At 41.9% G+C, this 15,559-nt stretch overlaps 1 protein-coding gene across 2 annotated transcripts in view; it reads right to left on the bottom strand.

Annotated features, from left to right (window-relative positions):
* Positions 1–1,114: 1,114 nt before the first annotated feature.
* The window catches only part of LOC125644522 (uncharacterized), a 38,298-nt gene continuing 23,853 nt past the window's right edge, over positions 1,115–15,559 (bottom strand). For both annotated transcript variants that reach the window (XM_075117615.1, XM_048868563.2), the window contains 5 exons: positions 7,425–7,489; positions 6,608–6,696; positions 4,143–4,220; positions 2,641–4,044; positions 1,115–2,132 (listed from right to left, as the gene is read on the bottom strand). In XM_075117615.1, coding sequence (XP_074973716.1) covers positions 1,570–2,132; positions 2,641–3,136 — 1,059 coding nt within the window. In that variant the 5' untranslated portion in view covers positions 3,137–4,044; positions 4,143–4,220; positions 6,608–6,696; positions 7,425–7,489 and the 3' untranslated portion in view covers positions 1,115–1,569. The remainder of the gene's footprint in view (positions 2,133–2,640; positions 4,045–4,142; positions 4,221–6,607; positions 6,697–7,424; positions 7,490–15,559) is intronic.

Genomic DNA, 15,559 nt, shown 5'->3' with positions numbered 1-15,559 from the left:
CCTTTCACCATGAACTATTTTTTGCATTATTAAAATACAAATTAGCTTTTAAAGTGGCTTTGCTTTTAAATGTAAAATGAAGGCATCATCAACTAATACAGGGGTGACCAACCTGAGCCTGAGAAGGAGCCAGAATTTACCAATGTACATTGCCAAAGAGCCACAGTAATAAGTCAGCAGTCCCCACATCAGCTCCCCCACCCCACTCCCAGCGCCTCCCACCCACCGGCAGCCCCATCGATCTGCACCTCCCCTTCCCTCCCCGCACTTCCTGATCAGCTGTTTCGTGGTGTGCAAGAGGCTCTGGAGTGGGAGGGGGGAGAAGTGAGGGCACTGCAGGCTCAGGGGAGGGGGCGGGAAGGGGTGGAGTGGGAGCAGGGCCTGTGGCAGAGGCAGGGTTTGAGCAGTGAGCACCACCCGGCCCGTTGGAAAGTTGGCGCCTGTAGCTCCAGTCCCAGAATTGGTGCCTATACAAGGAGCCACATATTAACTTCTGAAGAGCTGCAGGTTGGCCACCCCAATCTAATAACTATGGCAGGGTGTACATTAGCATAGGATATTGATGCACTTCTTGAGTCACTGAAGATATAAAGCTCATTCTGAGATAGGCACCACTATCTGGCTAATGCTTTCCCTGTTGTGCTTCAATGTTACATTAACTTGCTTATAAACAGGTGAAAGTACACTAATATACCTTAAATTGCAAAAAGTTTACTTCGTTTTGAGGTTCACAAGGGATTTTCCCCAATTCTTTCATCTAATAAAGCAGATATTTGCCATTGCTGATTTCTTTTGGCCACTGGATGTCCAAGGAAGCTGTGCCAAATGTTTGAAGTTGTCTACCCAAGTTAGTTACCCATTAGGAAAACAAAACCCACAAATTCTCTTATAAACTAGAATTTACAGCTACAAAACTGCACTGACACCTCTTGAAAAAAGGGGTTTTCTGGTATTAAGAAAAATCACAGGAAAGCACACATTCTGAAGATTTGCCAAACAACTTTTGATTGGAAATAAAAGGTAGCAAACTTTTTGAATTATAGACAGCGTGCCCCCAGTATAAGTATCCTGGAACATTTAGCATACCATTTTGTACACCAAAATCAAGAGAGACTTGATGTTCAGAAGTTTTATTTAAAAGTCTGTTGCTAACAATAAAGCTAGAGCAGTTGCAAGATTTACTTGTTCTGTTCAGACCCCACAGGACTATGAAAATGAAATATAAATAAAAACTCTGGCTGACCTGGCTGATTGCAACTATATTTAGGGTAAAACATGTTCCAGTTCAGTCCTGAGCCACTGGTGTCTACAAATGTAAGTGGGATCTGTTCTCTTCTAACAGCAACAGGTGGCAGAACCTTCTAGCGGTAGCAAAAATGTTAGACACGCAGGAGGATTACAACTACAAGGGAACTTCTGAGGCAAACAGAATTACATCTCTGGCCCTCTTGGTCCAGCAGTATGGTAGTTGGGAGTTTTGTTGTTGTTTTTTTAAAGTCAGGAGAACAATACAGCAATATCTAGAACGTTGTTGTCAACCCACAGAAACTACAAACTACACCAAGTATTCTAGATTATTGCATTAGGCATATGTAATGACAGCTGTAAAGGGAAGTCTTCAGTAACCCAAGGCAGGAACAAGAATGATAAAGAGAATGGAACTAGGTCAGAGGTGGGCAAACTACAACCCAGAGGCTCGTGAAGCTTCAGGTGTTGGAGGCAGCTGGTGGTGATAAGAACCCAGATGTTGGGGAAAGTGCGTTGGCGGTGACATGGGGGCACAAGGAAAAAAGTTTTGGGACAAGGGCTGCGGGGGGAGGGAGGGAGGGTGTGGTAGTGTTTCGCCTGCATGGCTACAAGCGCCTGGATCGAGTCCGCTTGGCACTCCATGATGTTTATCAGCCAATCCATGCTTTGCTGCCAGAGCACCGTGCTTTTGTGCCAGCACTCCTCATTCTGCTGGCGGATCCTCCTTTCACTCTCCCTCCACTCCTGCGCTTTTAGATTCTCATTAAGGGACTGCTGCATGACTTCATGCAGCATGTCTTCTTTGCGTCTATGTGGCCTCTTCCTAATTCTTTGGAGTCTTTCGGCCGGTGATAACATGGACGGCTGAGATCTCAAGGTTGCATCTGTAAAGGCAAAATGCAACACTTAACAGAGGCAGCATTGTTCACACCAGACAGAGCAAGGATTCCCCCATACTTAAGGGCAAGCACCATCTACACAATAGCATAATTTGCCCGTCCCAAAGCAAGCGCACATAACCCACAGGAGCCCCAAAATGGTGAGTAAGCACAGGGTCAAGGGGGACTGATTGTTTCACGGCCGTACTGTCCTCTGGGTTTCTGTGCCTTGGGGAGAGCCAACAGCTGCAGGGGTCCCCTATTCTGAACACTGTCCCCACATTTTCCACAGGAGTTCGTCCTGGAAGATATCTCGCTGCTGAAGGTGACCTGGGAAGCAAGGGAGGGTCTTCTATTACAATGCGGTTGAAGAGATCACTGAGGCAGATTACCGCAATGTGAGAGAGAGCACATAAATGCCATGTTCCACATCTAGGCATGCATGCAGCCTTAATGCTCCTCACCCTGAGAGCCCGCACCGAGTAACTTCCTTCCCAAAATAAAAGCCACTTACTGGGAGCTTCCTCTGGTGTTTGTCCTGCCCCAAGCACCGGCTGCTGCAACTGGCTACCTTCCTTCTGGCTTTCGAACAGCTCCTGGCTGCATGCATTTAGGGATGCTGGGGTGTCTTCCTCCGCCTCAGCACCCTTGCTCCTGCTTTCCTCCTCCTCCTCCTCCAGCCTTGTTGAACTGGGCTCTGAAGTGTCAATGGTGGTCCTTGGCGGGGAGGTGAGGTCGCCACCAAGTATCGCATCCAGCTCTTTGTAGAAACGGCAGGTCCCAGGGGCACCACCGGAGCAGCGGTTTGCCTCTCGGGCTTTGCCATAGGCATTCTGCAGCTCCTTCACTTTAACCCTGCACTGCAATGCGTTCCAGTCATGGCCCCTTTCCAGCATGTCTCTTGATATCTGCCCAAAGGTATCGTAATTCCTATGGCTGGAGCGCAGCTGGGACTGGACAGCTTCTTCCCCCAAACACTGATGAGGTCCAGCACCTTGCCATTGCTCCATACTGGCGATCGCCTGGCGCGTGGAGGCATAGTCACCTGGAAAGATGCGCTGAGAGCACTCCACGCCTGGCTGAGCAAACAAGAAGGGGATTTACAAAATTCCCAGAGAATTTAAAGGGTGAGTCTGATGGTTGGTCACCTGAGGGCAGGGCAGTAGAGTTCAAAGTGATGACCAGAGTGGCTAGGACAGGCATTGTGGGACACTTCTGGAGGCCAATCAGAGCGCACTAACAGAACACGGCGTCCACACTGGTGCCATGGCGCTCCAGCAGACGCGCAGCAAACGTTATTTCACTCGCTGAGGCGCAGTACCAGCAGCGCTCTAGCCGCCAAGTCAGAGCACTCTGCGTGCCTTGCCAGTGGGGGGGACGTGTCATGAGTTAGGGCACCCAGGGCTGCTTTAATGCAAAGTAACTCACAAGTGTAGCCAAGGCCCTAATAATTAAAAGGCAGAAGGCCAAGAGAGTGAGCTCACAAGGCCATATTTTCAAAAAGGGCTGCAACACAGCTTGTTTGTGGACGCTCGGCTTTACGTGCACAAATATCTGCACACACTTTCTGAGCACCAGCACTGGGCATACCATTGATGGGTTTTGTGTATGTAAGTTTTGTTACCTGTAGGCATGGATGTTTATTGGAAGTGTGACCCTGAACTTTCAAGGCTAGAGGAAGCCCCACTTTTGATGGGCCAGTCAAGTTGTGTGTTGTCGAAGGGAGGACGACGTGATTAATGGTGATGCAGCTTGCCTGTGTGCAGCAATATAATCTAGATCTGAATTTTAATAATCTTTTTTTAATAATCTAGATCTGAATTTATATTCTATTATTTTTCCAACATCATCTTCAGATTTCATAGCACTCTCATCAATGATGTTACCTCCAAAGTACACCTGGGAAGGCTTAGCAACTCTGTTTAATTATAAAAAAAAACAGATCACATTTTAGTACCAACTGCAGCAAAGGGTTCATTCTCACATTGATTTCTTATGCTAGCTATCAATACCTACCAAGTGAGTGACAAAAGCAATTCAATAACCACTTAAGCAGTAGCAGTAATTGGAGCCAAATTAACTTGATTGCTTGTTCTATAATGAAAAGGAAATGGCAGTGTTTATTTTAAATTTTAACAGTTTTCACATTACAATAAAATTGCCTTTACAAAACAAATTGAAGCCATTCCTTAATGTTTACAAGTATATGGGAAAACACCAAGAGAAAAGGTAAAAACAATGAAAAACCTTATGTTTTCAACTTCAGAATAATATCCAAGTCAGTTTTGTCAACATTAACTTTAGTTGTACTTAAAATCAGACAAAAGGTTACCTAAACAAGAAAAAAATCCAGACAGTAAGATACTAAAGTAATGTATTTTTGCAAGCACAAACTTTGCTTTACATGAAAAAAATACATCACAAAGAATTCTGAAATGTTAGAAACAGAGATGAGCTCCAAACCCCAAGACATGAACACCCTTTAACTTAGGGAAAGTTCAGGTCAAGGTCCAGAGCCTAACTTTGCAGGTTGGGCCTATCTCTAATTAAAAAAGAAAAAAAAAACGAGCCACTTTTGCTGGAATTTCTCTTGAATAGATTTCCAGGCTCACATTCCATGATCCATGAAATTGACAAGCCTGCCCAGCTCTCCACAGTGAGCAGGCAGGCAAGGGGGCCAAAAAGCCGGGGCAGCTGGACTCTGTTCCCCAGAGGCAAGAAACCCTGGGCGACTTCACCCGGCGGGAACAAGGAGTAAGGTGGGAGGGTGGCAGCCCGCCGGGAACCTGTGAGGTAGCCAGGGTCCCGCCAGGGAACTACCAGCACAGCTGAGAGACTGGGCTCTCAGCTCCCCACACTGCCATTCTTAGGTCTGTGAAAGCACTCCAGGTGAGGATGCGAAACGTCAACCAAAGGAGGGTAGTGTGGACATGCACCACCACAGTAATTACTCTGATGGCTGTAAGTCAACCGAATAGAGATCGATTTACATTTCTAGTGTAGACATACCCTGAGAGAAACTAGCATTTGCTAGAGCAATGCAGGGAGGTGCTCCTCTAAGGGTATGTCTACATCTCGAGCTGGGGTGTAGTTCCCAACTCAAGGAGACACACACATGCTAACTGTCATCGAGCCAGCATACTAAAAACTGAGTGTAGCTACAGCGGTGCAAGAGGGGCAAGCTGCCCTGAATACAATCCTGTCTGAAACACTCGGCACATACTTAGGGCAGCTAGCCCCTCGTGGTACTGGCTCCTCCAAGACTATTTTTAGTGTGCTAGCTTGATGAGAGCTAGTGTGCATGTCTTGTCTCCTCAAGCTGGGGATTACATCCCTGGCTCGACATGTAGATATACCCCGAGTTCCAGAAGCAAACCTCCCAGGACACCTTGACCCTGCAAAGATTAATTGCATAGTGCTCGTGTGATGTGGGACACGCATTCACAAGGATGAGACAACTTGATTAATTTTCACTTGTGATCAAAGTTAAATTTCAACCTGTCTCCTGGAGTGCAAAGTTAGTTAGTGTGTTAACCAGCTGTCAATTATCCTGGCTTTTATAATATGATTCATATGAATGATCAGAACTGGCATTTTGCTTCTCACTGAATGGTAAATTACAAAGCCAGAAGAAAAAGTGTTTGTCTCTCTTATTCGTTGATATTTTTTAAAAAGAGACTTCAAGAAAATTTTTACAAAATTACGTTGTTTTTCCCCTTTAAAAATGTTTCTTGTATCTTGGCTTTCCTGTATTTCCTGGAGGATCCTCTATAGAACTAATCGGATTATGATGCTATAAATGACTGAAACCTGAACATCTATGTAAAGCTTCAGATGTCTTGCATTTTTCCAAAGTGCCATGCCTCTGAAGAAGTGCTTCTTTCAAGTGGGACTTTCCCCGCCTTAGGTCTAGCAGATGCAAGGAAAGTCTGAATTTGGCCCTGAAATGTTATAGGCCAGATTGGCACAAAGCATGCACTGCAATATGGCCACTCAGTGGAATGCAAATTAACCCAAAAGCCACTGTAGCCAGCAGGAAGATTGTACCAGTGTAGTGGGATCATTGGGTAGCTTAGATGTCCATTTTAGGGTTTTATGCTGCTTCCCATCACTGTAATATCTAAGCACCATGATATATCCTCTACCATCACCCCTCCCTGCTGCCAGCATACAGGATATGGCTGGGCTTCCCTGTGCTCTGGTGACTGGTGTGTGCCACAATGGCCTCCTGGGAATCCTCAGGCTACTTTAACACACAGCCACTCCAGGACTGGGGGAAGCATAAAAAGGAGCTAAAAGCCACTTTTGCACAGACACCTTCTTGAGCTTTGCTGTAGCGGAGGATCTGGGCCTGCAGAAGGTGCACAGAGCAATGCCTATTGTGGAGGTTGCCCAGTGTAATATATTTTTGTGGAACAAAACTTCTTATGCTTAAAATGCTCTGCAAGGCTGAGCACAGGTGGCAACGGGTGTTTAATTACCTGTGCTGGCTTTGTATTTATTCCATTCTTGGATCCGTGATATATGAACACCTTGCCAAAATCATCATATGGTGCCCCCACGGCAATATCTGTTGAAAAGAAATTAGGAGATTAAGACAAACGCTATCCTGATGAATGGTTACATTCATGATAAAATAAGATGCTCTGAATCTTGTTTTAGAAAAATGTATGGACATTCATATTTTCTTATCTGGAAATCCATCCTGATTAATATCACCAATATTTTCAACTGCAATACCAAACAGACTCAGTGGTCCCACTGAGGTGAATTGGCATTAGTCCTTCCCATTTGCCTTGTTGGTTAACATAGATGTACACAGCACCCCCAGTTACTTCATCTCTGTTAAAATATCGTGGACCTCTATAACAATATGTTGCCAACTTAAAATGAAACAAAGTACAGCCATTTTAAAAGAATTGTGAAAAATAAATGAACTTACCTGGCAATTTAAAAACAACAGGCTCAATATAATTTAAGTAAACTAGTTAGACAAAGAGGTAGCTGCTGAGCAAAGGTCACTAGGAAGCACTTTAAATTGGTTCAGTTATAAAAGATAGCCTGTTGACTTTTAGTAAAGGAACAAATTGAGTTTGTGGCTCTCCGCCCCACCCCTGCACCCCCCTTCTTTGCAACGTATAAAGAAGGCCAAAGAGGATTTTTGTTTGAGTGTGAAATCTCTTTTTCTTGCCCCCTTTTAAAAAATAAATAAATTACCCTTTCAAGACTTATTCATCTTTTTATCTAACTGGATTCCCCTAACAATGAGTGGAAAAGAAGTCTAAAACTATTCAATACCTATGGCTCTTCAAGTAAATGCTGAGAAAGCACTCCGTGTAGTTCTCCGAGACCCTCAGCATATCCTACAACAAAACCAAGAAAGCCCAGATTTAATATTCTTAATATTCCTAACATAAAAACCAAGCAGAAAAAAAACAAACTTCTTTATATATCATAGACAACTAAAAAAAGACCACAACCCCATGCCTCCAATCCCCACCACCACCCCCAGGTGATGGTCGAAGAAATATAATATTATATGGGTATGTGTTTGTGTATATTCACCCACATACACAAATACAAACACAGATCAGAAAGATGTTTCTTTCTCTTGACACTATTTAGTTTTTCCAAAGATTCCATTCAGCCTCTTCTTGTTCACCAATTTATCTTTCTGATTTGCCAACAGCACCTATCATTTGACTGAGCAATGTTTTTTCCTTCTTTATTCTTTGCATTAAGTGGGACCGTTTTCTTTTGCTCTTCTTCATGAGCACCACACACATTGTTATCAGTGTCAGTCCATGCTAATGATTAAAGCTTTTAAAAGCGTATCTGTAATTACCATGCTGCACTTGAATTATTAAGGACAGCCATTAGCTGTGTAAAGAAGCCTTAGGAGTTAAAGAACTGGTGTTGGATGCAATTTTTATGCTCTCAGGACACACACAATGAAGACTTAACAGTCATTCCCAGAAACTCAAGTTTTACCAGAGCTCCCAATGTTACATGCCGGCGGCCATGTGACCCAGGACTATGGATCCACAGATAGTACTTACTGTTAGAGAGTGATTATAATCACTCCATGAGATTTTGCAGGAGTTAAACATCTCATTAGTTTAGTGTTTGCAGTATTGCTGTAACCGGGCTGGTCCCAGGATATTAGAGAGACAAAGGGGGTGAGGTAATATCTTTTAGTGGACCAACTTCTGTTGGTGAAAGACACAAGCTTCGGAGCTCTTTTTCAGGTTTTCTGTGTAGCTTGAAAGCTTGTCTCTTTCACCAGCAGAAGTTGATCCAATAAAAAATATTACCTCAGCCACTTGTCTCATTACATTAGTAGCTCTTGTAGGGAGGTTTCAGAGTAGCAGCCATGTTAGTCTGTGTTCGCAAAAAGAAAAGGAGTACTTGTGGCACCTTAGAGACTAAATTGGTTAGTCTCTAAGGTGCCACAAGTACTCCTTTTCTTCTTGTAGGGAGGTACATCAACAGATCTTAAATTTCAAACTGGCCTGTAAAGGTAGAGGAGGATGTGAATGACTAAATATGGGTTGCATTTTACAGGGTCCATAAATGAATTACTTTCTGTTTGTATTTTATGTTATTGCAACAGATTTGGATAGCAAGTACTCCAAAAGTCTGAAGAGGTTTACCACATGTGCTTAATCCTACCTAAATAACAGCTAGAATAGGAGCTGGACTTTCATCACCAACTTCATAAGGCTCATGAAAGATACCCATGTCAAAAAATGTATGACTTTTTTACTCTGCATGAACCACCCCCGAAGGAATTAAAGGGTAAAATACAAATGGATGGTTGACAAAAGAGGAAAATAATAGATGAATGGTTCCTGACTGACATTAGCAATATTTTATTGTCATTGTATGAGTTGGGAGGAAGAATAGCAGCACATGGTGTGAAGTTAATTTTTAAGAACCAATGAATTTGTAAATTTCAAGTTGTGACATCTTCAAAAGCAAACTAGGGAAATGTGGTCTACGTGAAATTACTACAAGGTGGGTGCATAACTGGTTAAAACACCAAGCTAAAAAAAAGAGTAGTTATCAATGGCTCACAGTCAAACTGGAAGATGCATCTAGTGGGGTCTCACATGTGTCAATCCTGGGTCCAGTACTAGTCAATATTTTCATTAATGACTTGGATAATTGAGTGGAGAGTATGGTTATAAAATTTGTGGTCAACACCGAGCTAGGAGGGTTTGCAAATTTGAGCCAACAGCGTGATGCAGTTGCAAAAATAAAAACCCCAAATACAACTCTCAGATGTATTAACAATAATGTTGTATGTAAGACACAAGAGGAAACTGAACTGCTTTTATTTGACACTGGTAAGGCCTCAGCCGGAATACTGTGTCCAATTCTGGGCACCACACTTTAGGAAAGATGGACAAATTGGAGAGAGTCCAGAGGAGAGCAACAAAAATGTTTAAAAGGTTTAGAAAACCTGACCTATGAGGAAAGTTTAGAAAAAGCTGGCCACGTTTACTCTTGAGAAAAGAAAACTGAGGAGAGACCTGATAACAGTCTTCAAATATGTTATGGGCTGTTTAAAGAGAACAGCGTTCAATTGTTCTCCATGTCCCTCGAAGATGGGACACGAAGTAATGGGCTTAATCTGCAGCAAGGGAGATTTAGGTTAGATATTAGGGAAAACTTTCTATCTAGAAGGATAGTTAAGTTCTGGAATAGTTTACCAAGGGAGGTTGTCAAATTCTCATCATTGGAAGTTCATACGAAGAAATTGGACAAACTTTCGTCAGGCCTGGTCTAGGTTTACTAGGTTCTGCCTCAGGGCAGGGGGCTGGACTTGAGGACTTCTCAAGGTCCCTTCCAATCCTATATTTTTATGATGCTATGAAAAATCTCATGCATCTGGGAATCCTGATGTAGCAACTTTATGCTATTATAAAAGTGATCTGAAAAATATGGTCTGAATTAATAAAATTGCCAACAAAACATTGAACAAACTGGTTGTGAACGCTCTTCACTCGGCATATCAATTTGCTATTTTAATGAAAGCCTTACAAGACTAGATCCATAAGATTTCAAAAATACTGATGGTAAAATCAATATCCAATTACCACTAAATGCAACCAATAATATAATCCAGTAATTTTTTTTAAAAAAAGGGAAAAAATTAGATCACAAACCCCTACTCAATAAAAATGGGTGCTTCCCTTTTGACAGGCATATTTAACAATATACCAAGTACAAATATGTTTTTCCATGATATGAAAGAATACTCATAAAACTGATGTACTCCCATAGACACTCTCTGCAATTAAAGTAAAGCAATCTCTGAACTCAATATGCTCTTTCAGCTTGGTCAAATTTTCTTGACAGAAGCAGATATTTGGAAGATTAAGTTTTCACAAAAGTATACCTTGTGCCAGAGCTTAACTCAAAGATTTTTCATGGTTCATGTGCCAGACACAGGTGTATGAAGGAACAATTTATAACAGTGGTCAAAGATCATACATTCTAAAGGAGGGGGAGGGAAGTATTTTGCAGCTGTTGGTGTAATGAAGTGCAAAGAGGAAAATCACTTTTTAAAAAAAAAGAGAGACAGGCCTGGCATTTGAAAATTTCACAATAAACAAACCAATTTTCACAATAAACCAATATAAATCTATCCACTTGTTTTTCTAAGTTTTGCAATACTTGGTAGGTGATCTGTGCCGGTTGCTATGGTCCTTAGTTTTACTAAGGCAGAACATACACCAAAGCCAATGGAATTTTACTGGAGTAAAGACTTAAGGATTTGGCCTTAAACATTTAAATTTTTGCTCTGTCTAATCATCTTCCCATGATCCTGGCATACTGAATTTGTGATATTGGTTTCCACAGCATAGGACTGATGTCATAAACACACAACAATGAGCACATTGCAGGCTCAACTAGGACAAAGGGCTTAGTGCAGACTTTCACGTTTGAATAATTGCTCAAATACAGAACAACAAAATATTGGACAAATAACTCTAAAAAAATACGTATACTCTATTGAAAATTTGCTCAGCATGGAAGTTCACCCCTTGAGAAGCACACTGAAACCTGCAGTAAAATTAAAACCAGTGAGGTAGGAATTTCTTACATGACTGTGCGTTAACTTGTTTAATCCATCCATGAGCTATTTCAGTTTTTTTAAAGCCTTCAGTTTTTTAATTTGACTCTTTTAAGAGAAACTTTAGCATGGTTATGGACCTAAAAATTTAGCATTTATTATAACAGTGTAAAAACTTCTTGAATTGATGCTGGTCAGGTTTTTTCTGAAAAACTGAACCTTTTTTCATACAGAAGAAAGTAACACTGGTGAAAAACCTATTTGCCGTGCAGGAGAAAGGGCCAGACCTCTCCAATAATAAGTGTCTGGTGTATCACATACAACAGATCATTAGCCTTTGGTAAAATTAACAGCTTCATGTTGCTGATATGAACTAAATTTCTCACTGCCTCTGTCTACCATCACAAAAACTCCATTCACCATCCATATCAACCATACTAATGAGATCCTGACTCAGCACATAGCACCTCCCGATGATATCACAAGTTTCCTGAATTGTTTTTACATATTGCCTTTTCTCATAGCAATGTGCACATCTGCAAGAAAAACAAAGATACAGTAGATTAGCAAAATATTTTGCTTCTGTATGAGTATTTGTTCCTGCAAATTATAATTAAAGTCAAATAACGAGAAGGTCATTGCAATGACTGGGGCATAAGCAGTCAGGCCGAGTGATTAGAGTAGAAGTCAGGTCTAATGGTCAGACCCTAAGGTCAGAGCCAAAGACAGCATCAGGTGCCAAGCTGAAGACCAGAGACAAAGGCCAGGGTATGGCAAAGGAGCAGGGACCTGGAGTAGGGCAGGAAAGCAGGAACTGGGACTAAACAGGGTCTGGGATAAGGAGGTCAGGAACCAGGAGTCAAATAAGCAGGAGAGGTACAGAGTAGTAGCCAGCTAGAGAGTTGTCTAGTTGCTCAGACAACTTCTTGTACTACTTCCCGGTTTATATAGAACTCCTCAGCCAATCAGTTGGGGGTACTGGATGTTTCCTCCAATTAGGAGCGTCTCTGGTTGCTCGGGTGAGTTGCTGGGTGGCAACTATGGGCTGAGCACTGCCTGGGGACCCCTAGGCCCAGGTTCAAAGCCTACGATCCCTCACAGCCATTCTCTATAAGCCATATGCTCCTCTAGCAGCAATAAGCATACAAACTAGATACTTGTGTCTGGAAGAACTCTGACAACAGAGGCTCAGAAGTTGAGTCACATCCTCTTGTAATGTCTGCATAATGGACGGGATGAAAAATCACCACCACCACATAGACTGCACTAATCCATGTAAAGTTATTGGAAACCCTGCAGATCACCACTCTAATATTCACAAATGTTGGGGAAGGTGGTGTGCGTTTGCTCCTCCTGCCACTAGATGACAGCATGGTGTGTGCAGAAGCCAGGTTGTCACTGGTTTCCTGCTGATGAAAAGGTGAACTTGCCCCTGCACACCATGCTGCCTCCAGCAGCATTAACTAACGAACAGTTTTGGAGGTAGTGAGGTTGGAAGGAGTAATTTTGCAAAAACACAGTGACATGGGGGAAGATTTCTCACCATGCCCCCATTTCTGACATATAGCTGATGAACTGTACTACCGTAAGTAGCATATTTAGTAATGAGAGCATTATTAAGCTACAAAGATTCATGGCACCGTTCTGTGCTAACTTACAAAATTTTCTTGCCTCAGTACTACGTAATATAAAGATACGGCCTCATATCATTAGCATTTTAACAGAGTTGAATTACAAAGTGATTTCACTCCACAATCCTGGAGTGAAAACAGACTTCAGGTCAACTGTTAGTGGTCATTGGGACAGACTGCACCTTTATGTACACCACTTTTACAAGACCATGCTGCATCATGGAAAATGTAATCCAGCCAGGGAGCCCAGCCTATAGAAGAGAGTATAGGCATGTGGCACCAAGCAGATCACAGAGACACATTTTAATGCCAGATTGACCCATAACAGAATGTATCAATTTGTTCAGGCTAAAGTGTATCTATTTGGTTCAATCTGAAAAAAACCTTCATTTAGATTTTCCCAATCACAAAATTTCAATTTTTCTGAAACTGTATTTTCCGCTGAAAAAAAAACATTAAAAAAAAAATCTCCCCACCAGCTCTATTAAAAACCCTCAGGCCTTCTTTACATATCATAAAGGAGCGAAAAAGGGAGTACACCTTGATTTTCTTTCCCAGGTCTCCTTTTTAAAAATCCAGTATCTAAGTACTAAAAAGGATCAGTGTGTAGTTGCAATAAGATAGTACCCAAAAGACTAAACGGTCTTCAGATTGTTTCTGCCCAGCCAGCTACTATTCATCCTTCAAAACTATTACTGCACCAGGCGCACAAACCAAGAAAACTCATAAATCATCTTACATAAATGATTGCTGAATGGTGCTGTCATTCTTATCAGATGCATAAGATAATTAAACAATTGTGCACATTATGAACCAACGCTAGTAAAAGAGGTGTACATTAGATCGATACAATGGTGCATTCTAGAATGCATTTTCAAGTAGTGCCCAAAGAGGTATTAAACAATGGTGGAGCTAATCTATGCTGAAGCACTACAGGTCTGCCCTTTAGAGCACAGTGGAGTAGGCAAAAACAGCGGTTCTCAAACTTCATTGCACCACAACCCCCTTCTGAAAACAAAATTACTACATGGCTCTGGGGGAGGGGGTGGAACCCGAGCCCCGCTGCCCTGGGTGGAGATGGAGCTCAGGCTTCAGCTTCAACCCTGGGTCCCAGCAAGTCTAATGCTGGCCATGGTGACCCCAAACCCCTTTTGGGGCCTGACCCACAGTTTGAGAACCCCTGGGTTAAAAGATACAGTTTCACTGCAGCCCAAATCATTGTAAAGAGGCTGCAAACTATTAACTTTACTTTCTTTCATTCCTAATAATGTTTGATTAATCTTTGAATCAATAAATCAAGCAAAACATGTTGTAAAAAATTCAGATCAAATGCATGAATTGTGCAATCTACTTACCCTGCATACCGCTATTAAAGGTTCATTTTAAATAGCAGGATTCTATAATAGAAACTACTGTACTACCTTCATAAAATAAAGCTCAATCTCTGGTTAATGATAAGATATGCACAAAGCTAGTGAAGCACGGGTCTTATGCACCACAGTGAATTTCATCCTGACTGAGGCAGTCTAAATGAATCAGATTGTATGTTGCCTGGACAAGTTCTGATGGATGCACAAGAGCATCATTACAGATTGATTGTCTCTTTTTACATGTGTGAGTAGTCACTGGACTGTTACTTATTCTATTTTTTTTTAATAAAAGGAACTTTAACCAAAAAATGTGAGCTTATGTTGAGAAATATAATGGCTTCTGCAGCTACATGCTTTCTTCAGTCTATTTTAGCTGCTACCCAATAATTTCATTTGGTGGCCCCTAGCTCTTATATTATGGGAACAAGTAAATATCTTTTCCTTATTCACTTTCTCCACACCACTCATGATCATATTCCCCCTTAGTCTCCTCTTTTCCAAGCTGAAAAGTCCTAGCCTCTTTAATCTCTCCTCATATGGGACCCGTTCCAAACCCCTAATCATTTTAGTTGCCCTTTTCTGAACCTTTTTTAATGCCAGTATATCTTTTTTGAGATGGGGGGACCACATCTGTACGCAGTATTCAAGATGTGGGTGTACCATGGATTTCTATAAGGGCAATAAGATATTCTCCATCTTATTCTCTATCCCTTTTTTAATGATTCCGAACATCCCCTTTGCTTTTTTGACTGTGCTGCTGCACACTGCGTGAGCGTCTCCAGAGCGCTATCCACGATGACGCCAAAATCTTTCTCCTGATTAGTTGTAGCTAACTTAGCTCCCATCATATTGTATAGTTTGGGGTTATTTTTTCCAGTGTGCATTACTTTACATTTATCCACATTAAATTTCATTGAAATTTCCTCTGTTGGTGGAGCTGCTTTGCCCATTTTTTGCAAGCTCTCCTTAATGCATAATGGCTATGGCCAAAACTTTTCAACCAGGAGTGCCTCAAGTTAGGCTCCTAGATCCATTTTTAGACACCTGAACAACTGTGGCTTGATTTGCAGGGTTGTTCAGTCAATGGGAGCTGCTGGCGGGCGCTCACCTCAGAGTCTCAAAGGTTCAGCTTCTATACCTGATTTTTCTACTTTATGTGCAGCTTACTATAGTACTGTTTATGGGATAAAATATAAACCATAACATGTAAAAGAGGCACAATGTGACCACATTATCATTTTTTATGATTTCAGATGTGCAGACTAAGGGCTGTTTTCTGGCAAGTAACCTCAAAGGAACCATGCATGCAAATAAGCTCACTACTTCTAATGAATAGGGGATTACAGAATC

Source organism: Caretta caretta, chromosome 11 (assembly GCF_965140235.1).
Source record: "Caretta caretta isolate rCarCar2 chromosome 11, rCarCar1.hap1, whole genome shotgun sequence".
Taxonomy (NCBI): domain Eukaryota; kingdom Metazoa; phylum Chordata; order Testudines; family Cheloniidae; genus Caretta; species Caretta caretta.
The sequence above is the reverse complement of the archived record's forward strand: the minus strand, read 5'-3'. Positions and strand labels throughout refer to the sequence as shown.